Here is a 16,186-nt window from a genome sequence, read left to right on the forward strand (position 1 = left end):
ATATTAAAGTAAGCTACTATCATTCTTGCCTTTACAATGTAATTTTTCTGTAATATTGATAAAAGAGTACTCTGGAAAATTCTAGTAGAGACCCCCTGGTTTTTACCATATGATGAGTCATTTGCTCTTTTCCAGACAATGACCAAAATAAACTTATGCTAACAAAATCTTTGTGCCCTCAATAATCAGAGAGAACTCAATATGCACCAACTAATTAGTTCATCACAGAAGGAAGTGAGTGATGAGTTTCATATATTTACAAGGGGATTGAACAGAGAAGTCAGAGAGTTACGAGTTCTGGAAGACTTTCCACAGAGTATTTAATGGGTTGCAACTACAAGGTCTCAATTTTTAAAAAGACTTACTTCTTAGCTGCCAATGTGTTCAGGCGTGATGACTCAGTTTCTGTTTCTCTGAACATCAGTCCCAGAGTCTGTATAATTTCAATGCATGCTCTAGAAAACAAAGGGAAAAAAAAAATCACAGAAATGGCATGATTTCATTTATAAGTTCAGAATTCCACACAATCGCTTATCACTGATAGAACTGCATTCAGATACCCATGTATAAAAAAATAGAGGAAGGAAATTCTGTATATCAAACAACCAAGGTTGGTTGAGTGGCTACTCTATGATTGCTACATAGTAAGCATGCAGATACGTTTGTTGAATGAATTAATTGTGTAAAGATTTAAAGTCATTTTCATATTGGTTTTTGCAATTATTTTTTGCAAAGTTTTTATGATAATCACACACTATTTTTAAACTACATTTAATAATTTTAACTATTTCAAGTAGGATATTTATTTGTTTGTTTGTTTGTTTGTTTATTTTATTAGGCCACACATGCATATGGAAGTTCCCAGGCTAGGGGTCAAATCGGAGCTGCAGCTGTTGGCCTACACCACAGCAACAGGAACACCAGACAGGAGCCACATCTGTGACCTATGTGGCAGCTCACTCAATGCCAGATCCTTAACCCACTGAGTGAGGCCAGGGATCAAAACCACATCCTCTGGACACTAGTCAGACTCGTTACCACTGAACCACAATGGGAACTCCTCAGGTAGGTAATTTTTGGCTCAGAATTTCAAAGGTAAAAAAAGGGAACAGAATGAAAGTTATCTTTCCTTCACACATTCATTTTTTTCCCTTTTGGGACAGCCACCATCACTAGTTTCTTGTGTAGTTTTTCTTTAAATATTAGAACAAAATGAACACTATTTTTAAAAACCCATGTGATGCAAAACTTATAACACCATTAATCATTAATGCAGTATATATATACATACATATATTGCTTTTTATGGCGACACCCACAGCAGTGGAAGTTTCCAGGCTATGGGTCGAATGGGAGCTACAGCTACCGGCTTACTCCACAGCTCACAGTAGCACCAGATCCTTAACCCACTGAGCAAGGCCAGGGATTGAACCTCATGGATGCTAGTTGGGTTCATTACTGCTGAGCCACAACGGGAACTCCGGTACAATATATATTTTGTCCAGTGTATTCTATTTATCTTTAACATCCTACAGAAAAAAATATCTCTGAATATCCAGTTAGTACTTACAGCAGCTCATCAGCCCTTTGGCTTTTATTTTGAAGTGCATTCTTATCCCTAGACTCTGGCAAGTACTCATGAAGTTTGTTCACGAGGAAATAGAAAAGGTCACTGGTCTGTGAAAGCAAACGAGAAAGAAGATGATAGTTGAGGTATCTGTTGGCAAAACTATCCTTACATAATAAAAATAAGAAATGACTTGTTCTTTGATTAGAGAGGAAGTGATTTAGAGTTTCATTAACACTAGCATAACCCAAATTGAACATACACCTTTACTTAAAACCAGGAGACCACTGTCGTGGTGAACAGAGCCAGAGCTAAAACCTAGCAGATGATGCTGGGAGATGCCTTTTGGCCCAGCTTGACCATTAATACTGAAAGTCATGCAGAAGTAGGTGTATAGGAGTTCCCGTCATGGCGCAGTGGTTAACAAATCCGACTAGGAACCATGAGGTTGCAGGTTCGATCCCTGCCCTTGTTCAGTGGGTTAACGATCCGGCGTTGCCGTGAGCTGTGGTGTAGGTTGCAGATGCGGCTCGGATCCTGCATTGCTGTGGCTCTGGCGTAGGCCGGCGGCTACAGCTCTGATTCAACCCCTAGCCTGGGAGCCTCCATATGCCGCAGGAAGCGGCCCTTGAAAAGGAAAAAAGGAAAAAAAAAAAAAAAAAAAAGGAGTAGGTGTATAATCTTAGGCAAGTCATTCAGTCACCTTGAAATAATCATATTAAGTGGGGACCACCATATTTCCCACCTTTCCAAAGTAATTTGCCCTTTATGAGGATATAATGAAATAATGGATAGAAAAATGCTTATTTTAACATGTTTACTAGTTCAAAAACAAATGTACAGCACTGGGCAGCCTGTGAAGATGGTACAGAATGAGAGTAGTACTTAGGTTAATACAGTGGAAATGTAGATCACCATTGCTGCCAAAATAAACACTGACTTAAAAGTGGGAGAACCAGTTTTTTTGTGTTCCTATCTAGTCTCATAGATAAGTGAGCATGAAAATAAGCATTGACCCATGAAGTCAGGCAAGTTGGTACTAATGAGAAATAGAAAGCAAGTGCTTCTCTTTTCTCTTCTTTTATTGTTCTTTTTTTCCCCCCAGCACTTTTGTTTGTTAGCGGCAACTTACAACTTAAGACTCTTTGCTTAGACAGGTATGTGTGTGCTCTTATCTGGGTGATATGGCATGAGAAGAGGCTGAGGATGGCAAGAGGTACAGTAAGAAGTGCTGGGGTTTACCCAGTGCCCTAATAAATTAGCAGAGTGTGGTAGTTTTCCACACTGACTCTGAAGCCAGGTTATTTGAGTTCAAATCCCCAGCTCTTCCCTTGGGTCCTAAATGACATTTGGCAAATTATTTATACATTCTATGACTTGGTTTCTTCATCTCTGAAATGGGATTAATAGGATTATATAAGATATATTTATAAAGCCTGGAGTTCCTGTTGTGGCGCAGCGGAAACGAAACCAACTAGGAACCATGAAGTTGCAGGTTTGATCTCTGGCCTCATTCAGTGAGTTGAGGATCCAGCATTGCTGTGAGCTGTGGTGTAGGCTGGCAGCTGTAGCTCCAAATCGACCCCTAGCCTGAGAACTTCCATATGCTGCACATGCACGGCATGTGTGGCCCTAAAAAAAAAAAAAAAAAAAAGATGTATTTGCAAAGCCTGAACAGCTCTCAGCACATTGTAAGTGCTTAGTAACTATCAGTTATCACTGTGATCTCCCTCCTGCTCAGTGGTGCAGGATTTTTCACTTTTACTATATCTTAGGGTTCCCGTTGTGGCTCAGTGGTAACAAACCCAACTAGTATCCATGAGGACATGCCTTTGATCCCTGGCCTTGCTCAGTGGCTTAAGGATTCAGCATTGCCGTGAGCCTGTGGTGTAGGTGACACGTGCTGCTCAGATCTGGCATTGCTATAGCTGTGGTGTAGGCCGGCAGTTGCAGCTGCAGTTCATCCCCTAGCCTGGGAACTTCCATATGCAGTGGGTGTGGTCCTAAAAAGACAAATAAAATAAAATAAAATAAAACCAAACAAAACAAAATAAAAATCTTCCACCTACCAGCAACAGCATGAAATAATCTCAAAAATATTGTGTCGAAAGAAGCTAAACATAAAAGAATACAGAGTCTACAATCCCATCTAAGTGGAATTCTAAGACAGAAAACACAATAGTTGCCTACCGTCAGGGTCAGAGAAAACTGACTGCCAAGGGGCATGAGGTAGCCCTAAGGAGTGATTGAAATGTTCTCAGTCTTGACTAGGGTGGTGGTTATGTAGAAATATACTTCTGTTAAAACTTTAAACTGCACTCTTAAAATGGGTGGATTTCATTATATGTAAATTGGCCCCCAATAATTTCTTCAAAGAAGATATACAAATTGCCAGTAAGCACATGAAAAAATGCTCCACATCTCTTATTGTTAGAGAAATGCAAATCAAAACTGCTAGATCCCTCACACCCATGAGAATGGCTGATATCAAAAGAATCAGTAAATTACACGTATGGGCAAGGATATAGAAAAAGTGGAACCCTTGTACACTGTTGGTGGGAATGTAAAATGGTCTAACTGCTGTGAAAAATAGTATGGTGGGGCCTCAAAAAATTAAAAAATAGAATTACCGTTACAAACTGGACATGGTATCTGTACTCCTAAAGCTTCCAGTTTAGTCAACCTATGAAAAAGTGTTTCCATAATTTTAAATATCACTTGTAGTAAAATTGAAGCATAAAAATTACCTAACAGAAAAAAATTATACCCTAACAAAGATGATTCTTTTTTTTTTTTTTTTAATGGCTGCACCTGCAGCCTATGGACATTCCCAGGCCTGGGACTGAACCCAAGTCACAGCTGTGACCTACACAGTAGCTGCAATGCTGGATCCCATGAGGATCAAATCTGTGCCTCCTGCTCCAGTCAGGTTCTTAACCCACCGCACCACAGTGGGAACTCCAGTTCCTAAAAGGGAAAATAATATACACTTGGCCCTTAAACAACATGAGGTGGGGGATTGAAGGGAGCTAGAAGTGCCCATCTTCTTTGCAGTCAAAAATCTGATTATCACTGGAGTTCTCTTGTGGCACATCAGGTTAAGGACCCAGTGTTGTCACTGCAGCAGCTCAGGTTGCTGCTGTGGAGCAGGTTAGATTCCTGGCCCAGGAACTTCCACATGCTGTGGGCATGCCCCGCCCCCCAAAAAATTCTGAGTATAACTTACAGTCAGCCCTCCATACCTGTGGTTCCACATCCATGGACTCAACCAATCACAATCATGTAATACTATAATATTTACTATTGAAAAAAATGCACATGTTAAGTGGACCCATGCAGTTCAAACTTTTGTTTAAAGGTCAGCTGCAGGAGTGCCCGTCGTGGCTCAGCAGAAACGAATCTGACTAGCATGCATGAGGATGCAGGTTTGATCCCTGGCCTTGTTCAGTGGGTTGAGGATCCAGCATTGCCGTGAGCTGCGGTGTAGGTCACAGATACGGCTCAGATCTCGAGTTGCTGTGGCTGAGGTGTAGGCCAGTGGCTACAACCTCAATTTGACCCCGCTGCTGGGAACCTCCATATACCATGGGTGCAGCCCTAAAAAAAAAAAAGTAAGAGTCAACTGTATATATCATTATAGTCATATAGTATTATATGTTTATTATAGGAATATACCTATATGTATTATATGTTATTATTATAGGAATATATTTATAATTATTAATTATGTTAATTTTATTATAATTTATAAATATATATAATTTTCCATCCTCTTACCCAAGAACCAAAAAATTAGAGCTGCCTTTAATTTCCCCTCCCCAGCATGGGTTCTTAAGGGAGTTTCACATAAACTTATGTTCCCAGGGAGCCCAGCACAGAGTTGGGAAAAAACCACTGCTTTAACTTAAGGTTAAGATAACCATTTAAATGTAAAAGCTCCTAAAAGAAGATTAAGATGTTGGGTTGTATAAGTCATGTTTGTTAACTGTGAAAATGAATATGAGATTAGATTCTGGTTGCAGGTTAGAGAATATGACAGCTGCCAGGCCTGAGGGCACAGTGGTGGGGCGGGACACAGGGTCCTCCACTTAGGTAGGGAGAGACCTCACACAGAGGCACTACCTGAGTGCCTTTTATTTCCATCGTTATGCATTTTGACCTTTTGTTTTTGACAACTAAATTAGAAGATATTCTATTTAGTTTGTCAAGGAACATTACATTAAAGAACAGCTGTAGCATTTTCACATAAGAAACCAAACATGAAAGCTTTACTCCTAGACTTCTGATCAGAGGAGAATAAATTTTTAGTTCATTATGAATTGATTGTGGGACCTGGTAAATGTGTGTTAGGCCTTAGGGAGAGCACAAAGATGAGTAAGGACATATGCCTATCCTGAAGAAGTGTATAGAATATTGCAGTAAACAAAAATATACTAATAACTACAGTAAAAAGAGAGAATGACTGTGCTAATTCTTGAGGGTAGAAACTGTATCTTAGTCATGCTTGCATTTCTAGTGGCTGTTACCATGCCTGGCACAGAACAGACATGCAATAAATGTTGGTTGACTTGTTAAAGAGAAAGTGCTAAGAGAGATGCATTAGAACTGCCTTGTCCAACACAGAAGCCACTGGCCACATGTGGTTATTTAAATTTAAATTGATTAAAACTGAATAAAATTAATATTTCACTTCCTTAGTCACTAACAACATTCAAGTGCTTAATAGCCACATGTGGCTAGTGGCTACTTTATTGAACAATGCAGATTATAGTATATCAAAGAACATTCTGTAGCACAGAACCGCCATAATAGATCAAAAAGAGGAAGGTACCAAAGCCCCCAATGAAGATGACAAAAAAGGCAGAATAGCCTTTGAGATGAGCCTTAGAGAATGAGTGGGTAGGGTTTTTGTTGTTTTTTTTTTTTTTTTAAGAGCCCCATCACGGCATATGGAGGTTCCCAGGCTAGGGGTCAAATCAGAGCTATAGCCACAGGCCTACACTGCAGCCACAGAAACGCCAGATCTGAGCCGTGTCTGTGATCTATGCCACAGCTCACAGCAATGCTGGGTCCTTAACCCGCTGAGCAAGGCCAGGGATTGAATCTGTGTCCTCATGGACACCAGTCAGGTTAGTTACTGCTGAGCTGCAACGGGAACTCCAAGTGGGTAGGATTTTAACAGGAGAAATGGAAGGAATATTCCAGAGAAAGCAAACAGTAGGGAAAACGTGGAGGGGCTGGAAAGAGCAGGGTGTTCAAGTCATCCCTCATGGTTCAAGCATTTGCAGAAAAGAGTTGAAAGTGGCGAGGTGGAGGGTTGAGTGGGTTAGACCTGGTTTTACTCTCTCTGCATCCCTCTTTTGCTGTACAATGGAGGCCATCTATCAGGCCTGTTTTAAGATGTCTTAAATGGGAGTTCACATCATGGCTCAGTGGTTAATGAACTCGACTAATATCCATGAGGATGTGGATTCAATCCCTGGCCTCACTCAATGGGTTAAGGATCCGACGTTGTCATGAGCTGTGGTGTAGGTTGCAGATGCGGCTCAGATCCTGAGTTGCTGTAGGCCAGCAGCTGTAGCTTTGATTCAGCCCCTAGCCTAGGAACCTCCACATGCCACGGGTATGGCCCTAAAAAGACAGAAGACTAAACAAATAAATAAATAAATCACATTAAAAAAAAAATGGCTTAAATGACCTGTAGACCAACACTCAGGTATTCAGCATCAACACCCTTCTTCCGTCCAACCCTTAGATGGTAGCTCAGTTCTCCTACCTAGACACATCTGCTTCAAATCCATCCCTGATCCTGTCCAGTTTGTCTAAGTGGACTTCTTTGGGCTCTGTGCTAAGTCCTTTGCCTGTCCTTTCCCAGCTACTGGCTGTACTCGTGACTTTATATCCTTGCAACCCCCCAACCCCACATTCCATGAAGTCCCTGTTCCCAAACTCTAAACATGCTCTTCTTCCCGGTGCCAAATGTTTATGCAGACATCTGGGTGTAATGTGCCCACGTGCGGAAAAGCCCTGATACTTCATTTCACACATTCTCTGTGTAGTGATCACTCTCACCCTTGGGTCCTGTGCCTTCTTCCTTAGCATCTACAGCTGGATTTGTTCTCCTGGCACTTGCCCTCTGCAAATGTCAGCCCCTTCCTGCTAATCCACCCCACTAAAATAAAGGTCATGCTTGTGCAAATTTGGAATGGAGGTCATTAATGGAGACCTTAAATACCAAAGCCAAAGTGTTTGTACCTCAGTAAGGAGAGCTTCAAGAGGTTTTTGAGGAAGCAGCGTCCTCACAATCAGGGTTATAGATTAATACCATGTGTGGGATGGACTGGAGAGGTTTATTTGCATGGGGATAATACCAATTTCCTTAGTCTTTCCGAGTAGACTCTTCATAACTATATGTAAGTCATTTTTTTTTAATATGTAAGTCATTTTGATGACTGTCCCTATATTTTCCAGAATTCTCTGAAGTTCCAGAGTTAAAACTTGGATGGTATATTCCTAACAGGGTCTATCTCATATAAGCATTTTAGGCCATACAGCACTCCATCATCCCTACCTCCCTCAATGTTGGGGGACACTTGACCTACTATTCTCTGTAGCTACTACACCCTCTAAATAGGGTAATCAACCATCTCAATTTGCTTGGGACTGGTCTAGCTTTTGCACTAAAAGTCCCACATGCCATACTTCCTCAGCCCCAGGCAAACTGAGACACTCTGTTACCTAGTCTAGGCAAACTAGGATAACTGATCATCTAACACATGAATCTAAGAAATGGCCAAGACCGTGTTGTACGGCTGGGAATACCATGCACTCCCCATCTGTGCTGTAAAATGCTGGCAATTGCGTGTGAGACCACTAACCAGAATTCCCTCCTTAGCACTGCACCAGTGCTCACCTGGGCTTCTCAATACGTTCACCTAAACCTGAAACTGACGCTAAGTCAGTCTTACAGAGGAAGTATCTTGCCAGGTGATAACTAGGTTGCTTTGACTCCCCAGGAGTCACCTTTTTATTTATTTATTTATTTATTTTTGTCTTTTTGCCATTTCTTGAGCCACTCCTGTGGCATATGGAAGTTCCCAGGCTAGGGGTCCAATCAGAGCTGTAGCCGCTGGCCTACACCACAGCCACAGCAACTCGGTATGGGAGCCAAGTCTGCAACCTACACCACAGCTCACAGCAATGCCAAATCCTTAACCCACTGAGCAAGGCCAGGGATCGAACCCACAACCATGGTTCCTAGTCGGATTCATTAACCACTGAGCCACGACAGGAACTCCCACCTTTTTATCTTTTATTATTATTATTTTTAATCTTTTTAGAACTGCACCTACGGCATATGGAGGTTTCCAGGCTAGGGGTCAAATCAAAGCTGTAGCCTCCAGCCTACTCCACAGCCACAGCAATGCCAGATCCAAGCCATGTCTGTGACCTACACCACAGCTTATGGTAACACCAGATCCTTAACCCACTGGGCAAAGCCAGGGATCAAACCTGCGTCTTCATGGATGCTGGTTAGATTCGTTTCTGCTGAGCCACGACAGTAACTCCAGGAGTCACCTTTTTAAAAACAACAATCCAACCCTCAAAAATAATTTTTTAATTACATTTTTATTGTAGGGGAACCTGCATATAAAGCTTTTTGAAATCTACTTTCTCATCTCATGGTCTATGCTCATACTTCTCACATGCCAAAAACTTCCCCTCTACCTCTCTTTTCTTTGACTCTGCCAACCCCACCCCTGGGAGCTACCACTCTCTTCTCTTCCGTCTCCCCGACTCCAACATACACATTTACACTGATTACATCACAGCATTTCAAGGGTCAAAACGATTGCATTCAACTCAAGCGATATTTTAAAACACAGCATCAGAATGCAAGACATTTATTTATATTTTACCTTATGCTTGAATATGCTGCACTTGATAAACAAGTGAAACAAGTTTTAAAGATTAAAAGTAAGACAAAAGGAGTTCCCGTCGTGGCGCAGTGGTTAACGAATCCGACTAGGGACCATGAGGTTGCAGGTTCGGTCCCTGCCCTTGCTCAGTGGGTTAACGATCCGGCGTTGCCGTGAGCTGTGGTGTAGGTTGCAGACGCGGCTCGGATCCCGCGTTGCTGTGGCTCTGGCATAGGCCGGTGACTACAGCTCTGATTGGACCCCTAGCCTGGGAACCTCCATATGCCGCGGGAGCGGCCCAAGAAATAGCAACAACAACAACAACAAAAGACAAAATAAATAAATAAATAAATAAAATAAATAAATAAATAAAAAAGTAAGACAAAACACCTACTTTCCAGAAAAGCCTTTTCAAAATGAAGTTTTTCTGGGCTGCTCCTTTAAGTTCTGTGGTTAAACAAAGTATCTTCCTCAAAGTATTGTCTTTAAGAAAAAGTTCAGATTTAAGTTGACCGAAGTGCTTAATTTTCTCCTCAGATCTACGGAAAGAAAAGAAAAATGTCCATGGGAAGAAGTGACAAGAAACAGCAATGGAGGAATATCAATGATTATTGACAGGTTTGTAAAACTTTGTTACTAAGGAATTTTAATGTAGTTTTGTACTTTTGGCTTAATTACTTATCAGCAATGAAACCGGCTCCTCCCAAAATGAACTATTTCTTACTCTCCAAACATACTTTTTGCCTTGTCCCTTTACTCAAGCTGTACACATCTTGAATACTCTCACTGTGCCTGGTAAACTTCTGCTCCTCTTTCATAGTTTACCTCGGAGTTTGTCTGCATACCATTTACCGCAATCCATGAATCACACGTAATATTATTTGCTTAATGTTTTCCCTTTAAATCAACTCATTTTTTTCCTTAGAGTAACTTATTTATACAGAAAACTTTGTATCACTACTTCACAAGGGAAACCAGAACAGTTGGCTATAAATTGAGGGTAACTTCAAAAATAGCATGAGGAGTTCCCATGGTGACTCAGTGGGTTAAGAACCCAACACAGTGTCTGTGAAGAAGCGGGTTCAATCCCTGGCCTCGCTCAGTGGGTTAAGAATACAATGTTGCCACAAGCTGTGGCGCAGGTCACAGATGAGGCTCAGATCCAGCATTGATGTGACTGTGGCACAGGCCTCAGCTGCAGCTCCAATTCAACCCCTAGCCTGGGAACGTCCATGAACTTCCATATACTGCAAGTGCGGCCTTAAAAAGAAAAAATAAATAAATATCATGAAAGCAACAAATTTCTAAGTATCTGCTCCCTATTCTGAGCCTGAAGTCTGCCCTCCTTTTGACAAAAAAGCAGACGAGCATGTGTTAGAGAGCTGCCACCACGGGCACCAAGCACAGAGGTTCTCCCTAACGAGATCAGACGAGTTGGAAAATTCTACTTTTTTACTGTGGAATCCAAAGTTATTTGACCCCAGGGCAGAATACTACATGAAGTCATCTCCCATGACAGCCCCAGGTGTCTCCCACACTTTGAGAAAAGCTGGCTTAGCTGAAATGAAACCTTCCTTCTCTTTAGCGCTTTCCCAGCTCCACCAACGAATGAGGACCCTCTCCCATAGCACCTGCTCCACACTTAGACCACGCTCATCCTACTTCATCCCATTATAGCTATTTGTGTACTTGTCCTGGCCCCTCAGCAGATCTGCAGCAACTTGGAAAAACGTTATCAGGTTAGATATTGTTTGCATCACCCAAACAACAAGTTGTAATGACAACTTGCACTTAACTGAGCACTGACCCTGTGGCAGGCTCTGGCCTGGGTACTTCTCATGGACAAGCACATTCCTGCCATGAGGAGGCCTGAGCTGAGAATTACTATTGCATTTATAGGATGTTAGGTTAAGTAGCCCGTTTGGGTTTACACAGCTGGTGATTCAGAAAAGCAGGGTGAAGAGTAACCATAAGAGAAATGTTTCATGTTCTGTGTAGGTTAATTGAAACGTTTTAGAATGTCTGACCTGAAGTTAAAGGTGTTTTTACCACTTACTCTGTAAATCTTGATATCAGCCACTTACTTCAGTAATACTACATGGAATCTTGGTTACTGTCCACTGCCTAGATCTTTATTTTAAAAAGATCTAAGGTGCTCTCCTCTATCCAGCCAATGAACCTCTCTTAACACAAAAATTAAGACTTCCTGAGAAAGTCTCTTTTCTAATGGAGACACTGAAGGAGAAATGATCATTAAGAATTCAGTCTGGAGTTCCCATCGTGGCTCAGTGGAAATGAATCTGACTAGCATCCATGAGGACGCAGGTTCGATCCCTGGCTTGCTCAGTGGGTTGAGGATCTGGTGTTGCCATGAGCTCTGGTGTAGGTTGCAGACACAGCTCGGATCTGGCATTGCTGTGCCTGTGGTGTAGGCCAGTGGCTGTATCTCTGATTTAACCCCTAGCCTGGGAACCTCCGTATACCGTGGGTGCAGCCCTAAAAAGACCAAAAAAAGAAAAATATTCACAATTCAGTCTTAGCCATCAAAAAGACCACAAATAGCAAATGTTGGTGAGGATGTTAAAAAAAAAAATGAACAAGCCTTGTACACTGTTGGTGGGAATGTAAATTGTTGCAGCCATTATGGAAAAGAGTATGAAGGTTTCTCAAAAAAACTAAAAATAGAACTACCATGGAGTTCCCATTGTGGCTCAGTAGAAATGAATCTGAATAGCATCTGGGAGATGTAGGTTTGATCCCTGGCCTTGCTCATTAGGTTAAAGATCCAGCTTTGCCCTGAGCTATGGTGTAGGTTACACACGCAGCTCAGATCCCTGGTTGCTGTGGCTGTGGTATAGAACAGAAGCTATGGCTCCGATTCAACCCCTAGCCTAGGAACCTCCATATACCACAGATGCGGCCCTAAAAAGACAAAACAAAAACAAAAACTACCACATAACCTAGCAATTCCATTCCTAGGTGCTTATCTGAAAAAAATGAAATCACAAATTTGAAAAGATACGCGCACCGCAACATAGCAACATTATTTACAATAGCTAATATATGGAAGCAACCTAAGTGCCCAAGATGAATGGATAAAGATGTGGGGTGTGTGTATGTGTGTGTGTGTGTGTGTTTACAATGAAATATTGATCAGCCATAAAAAAATAAAAGTTTGGGGGTTCCCATCTTGGTGCAGTGGAAACGAATCCGACTAGGAAACATGAGGTTGTGGGTTCGATCCCTGACCATGCTCAGTAGGTTAAGGATCTGGCATATGCCATGCGGTATAAATCACAGACACAGCTTGGATCCCAAATTGCTATGGCTGTGGCATAGGCTGGCAGCTGTAGCTCCAATTCGACCCCTAGCCTGGGAACCTCCATATGCCATGGGTGCGGCCCTAAATACTATATGATATCTCTTATATGTACAATCTAAAAAATAAAGTGGTGAACATAACAAAAAAGAAAGAGACCACAGATAATGGAGAAAAAGCTAGTGATTACCAGTGAGGAGAAGGAAGGGGGTAGGGGCAACATAGGGGTAATTCTGAAGTACAGACTCTTATATATAAAATAAATAAGCTACAAGGATCTATTATACAGCACAGTGAATATAGCCAATATTTTATAATAACTATAAATGGAAAAAATGAATAAATGGAGTATAATCATTAAAAATTATGAATCACTATGTTGTATACCTGAAACATAAATAATATTGTAAATCAACTATACCAGAATAAAAAGAAAATAATTCACTAATAGCAATCATAGAGGCCTAAGAACATGATTTTGTGCATGGGGACAATTCACACAGGCCAATAAGTATCCTAGATCTGCCTCTATTTTGCTAGGTAATTACCACAGGCAAGTTTCCTTGTCTCTCTGTACCTCAGTTTCCTCATCTGTAAGATGGAGTTGATGATAGTATCTATCCCTTTGTGCTCTTTTGATACTTTAGTTACTGCATGTGCTTATTACCACATGTTGAGTGTATAACAAATGTTATCTAAATAAAATAGGATGGGAGTTCCCATCGTGGCTCAGCGGAAATGAATCTGACTAGCATGCTTGAGGACACAGCTTGTGTTCAGTGGGTTAAGGATCTGGCGTTGCCTTGAGCTGTGGTGTAGGTCGCAGATGCGGCTCAGATCTTGCATTGCTGTGGCTCTGGTGTAGGCCAATAGCCACAGCTCTGATTCAACCCCTGACCTGGGAACCTCCATATGCCTCGGGTGCAGCCCTAAAAAGACAAAAAATAATAATAATAAATAAAATAGGAATAAGCTTTGAGATCCTGCTTCCCTGTACATCCATTTCTAATTACTGCCCAATTTCATTTCTTTTTTTATTAAGGTATAGCTAGCTGATTTTCAATGTGCCCATTTCAACTGTACAGCACAGTGACCCTTTCTTTTATTATCTTCCATCATGGTCTTCAAGACACTGGATATAGTCACCTGTGCTGTACAGTAGGATCTCACTGCTTATCCACTCTAAATGTAATAGTTTGCATCTACTAACACCAAACTCCCAGGCCATCCCACACTCTCCCTCCTTCTCCATTCATTTAAAAAATAACCATAAAATCCTTCTACTCTCGGAGAACTTCAAAAAACAGCAGAAATGTAGTTTTCACAAACAAATGCACTTAGAAAAGCAAAAGCTCAGAAAAAATACAATATCTGCAATTATTTTGAAATTGATTTTCCATTTTTTCCTATTAGGAGTCAGCAATTCAGGGAGATCCATATAGATTATAATACCAAACAATTTTTTTCAAAAAAAGCCAGAACAAATTTCATAAGAAAAAACACACTAACCTCTTCATACTAAAAATCAATTCACATATAAATTAAGGTCTCACATACCTTATAAATTCAAGTTAGATTCAGTTGCCTGTGTTTCTACAAAGAAGCTATGTGTAATTACAATTTCTTTGAACATTCAGAGAATATTTGCTTTTAGAAAGATGACAGACTTCCTTTGGCTCATTTAAATAAGAAAAAGTCTAGTGCCAGAAGACTTCATTATTCAATTTAGGAATAAGAGGAAATTTTATATTAATGTTTACAGATATTCTATGTTTTCATGTGCCAGAAAACATACATTCACTGAGCAATGTGGCAAGAGGATTCTTGATCTAATGATAAGCTCTGTTTTTCCTATATTTGTTCATTTCCCCAGACATTTGATAAAAGTCATACCTACATTTGTATAATGCTTTATATCTGGAAAACCTTTTCATACATTACCTCAGAAGCACTGTGTGTATGTTCATGATGGTCAGATTACAGAACTCACCACTGTGACAAAATCCTAATTTGAAAACCCAAAGAATATTCACTCCTTTTAAACTGAAGGTGCCTTGCAGGCAGAGACTGTTTCCTGTGTATTTTGTGCATATATTTATATCCTTCGTGGTGCATTAAATTACTACATTTTAAATACGTTGCCTTCAGAAATTAACTTTGCAAGAAATAGGCTTTTCCTGAGTCAAGAGTGGCAGACTCTCATTGCCTTCAGGGATAAATTTCATGCCACACACACAAAGTTAGAGCCTCTTTTATTACACAATTAGCTTTAAAATCACTTTGCACACGGAGTTCCCCTTGTGGCTCAGTGGTAACGAACTGCAATAGTATCCTTTCTCAGTGGGTTAAATATCTGGTGTTGCCGTGAGCTGCAGTGTAGGTCGCAGATGCGGCTTGGATCTGGCATTGCTGTGGCTGTGGCTTAGGCTGGCAGCTATAGCTCAATGCAGCCCCTAACCTGGGAATTTCCATATGTCCCAGGTGTGGCCCTAAAAAGACAAAAAAAAAAAAAAAAAAAAAAAAAAAAAAAAAAAAGAATCACGTTACATACTATAGCACCAAAATTAAAACTGATACTTTTTTTTTTTAAGAGTAAACATATTAAAACAAGTAGAAGATGGAGTTCCCACTATGGCTCAATGTGACACTGGCATCTTGGGAGCACTGGGACACAGGGTTTGATCCCTGGCCCAGAAGAGTGGGTTAAGGATCCAGCATTGCTGCAGCTGCAGTGCAGGTAACAATGCAGCTCAAATCTGATGCCTGACCCAGGAACTCCATGTGTCACAGGGTGACCCAAAAAAAAGCAAATAAAATATGTAGAAGAGTTCCTATTGTGGTTCAGGGGATTAAGAATCCAAAACAGTGCCTGTGAAGTCACAGGTTCAAACCCTGGCCTCACTGAGTGGGTAAAGGATCCACTACATTGCCGCAAGCTGCAGTGTAGATCACAGATGCAGCTCAGATCCCCCATTGCTGTGGCTGTGACTTAGGCCTGCAGCTGTAAATTGACTCCTGGGACCAGTTTGATCCCTAGCCTGGGAACTTCCATATGCCACAGGTGCAGCCCTAAAAAGAAAGAAAAGAAAACAAACATGTAGAAATTCTAAGCTATCTGTATAACCATCTTTTTTAAAAAGAAATCCCAAACAATGTTATTTAACCCTACATACCTCAGAACATATCTCAAAATAAAAGGAAGATTTCCTTAAAAAACCATCATCACACCAACAAAATTATCAGTAATTCTATGATATTATCTAATACCCAGTCCATATTTAAATGTTCCCTGTTTTAAAAATATTTTGTTTTTATATTTGGTTTATTAATATCAAGATCTAAATAAGATAATTGTCATATTTGCTTATTATGTTTCTTAAG

At 40.7% G+C, this 16,186-nt stretch overlaps 2 protein-coding genes across 2 annotated transcripts in view; one reads left to right on the top strand and one right to left on the bottom strand.

Annotated features, from left to right (window-relative positions):
• XPOT (exportin for tRNA) overlaps positions 1–16,186 on the top strand; it is a 196,366-nt gene that overhangs the window by 66,223 nt on the left and 113,957 nt on the right. Inside the window, exon 4 of the mRNA XM_021091942.1 lies at positions 10,024–10,104. The gene's annotated coding sequence lies outside the window, so the exon portion shown is untranslated. The remainder of the gene's footprint in view (positions 1–10,023; positions 10,105–16,186) is intronic.
• C5H12orf56 (chromosome 5 C12orf56 homolog) overlaps positions 1–16,186 on the bottom strand; it is a 102,771-nt gene that overhangs the window by 28,828 nt on the left and 57,757 nt on the right. Inside the window, exons 6-8 of the mRNA XM_013997692.2 lie at positions 9,881–10,025; positions 1,571–1,677; positions 366–455 (exon numbers count right to left, since the gene is read on the bottom strand). Coding sequence (XP_013853146.2) covers positions 366–455; positions 1,571–1,677; positions 9,881–10,025 — 342 coding nt within the window. The remainder of the gene's footprint in view (positions 1–365; positions 456–1,570; positions 1,678–9,880; positions 10,026–16,186) is intronic.

This window comes from Sus scrofa, chromosome 5 (genome assembly GCF_000003025.6).
Source record: "Sus scrofa isolate TJ Tabasco breed Duroc chromosome 5, Sscrofa11.1, whole genome shotgun sequence".
Classification (NCBI taxonomy): Eukaryota; Metazoa; Chordata; class Mammalia; order Artiodactyla; family Suidae; genus Sus; species Sus scrofa.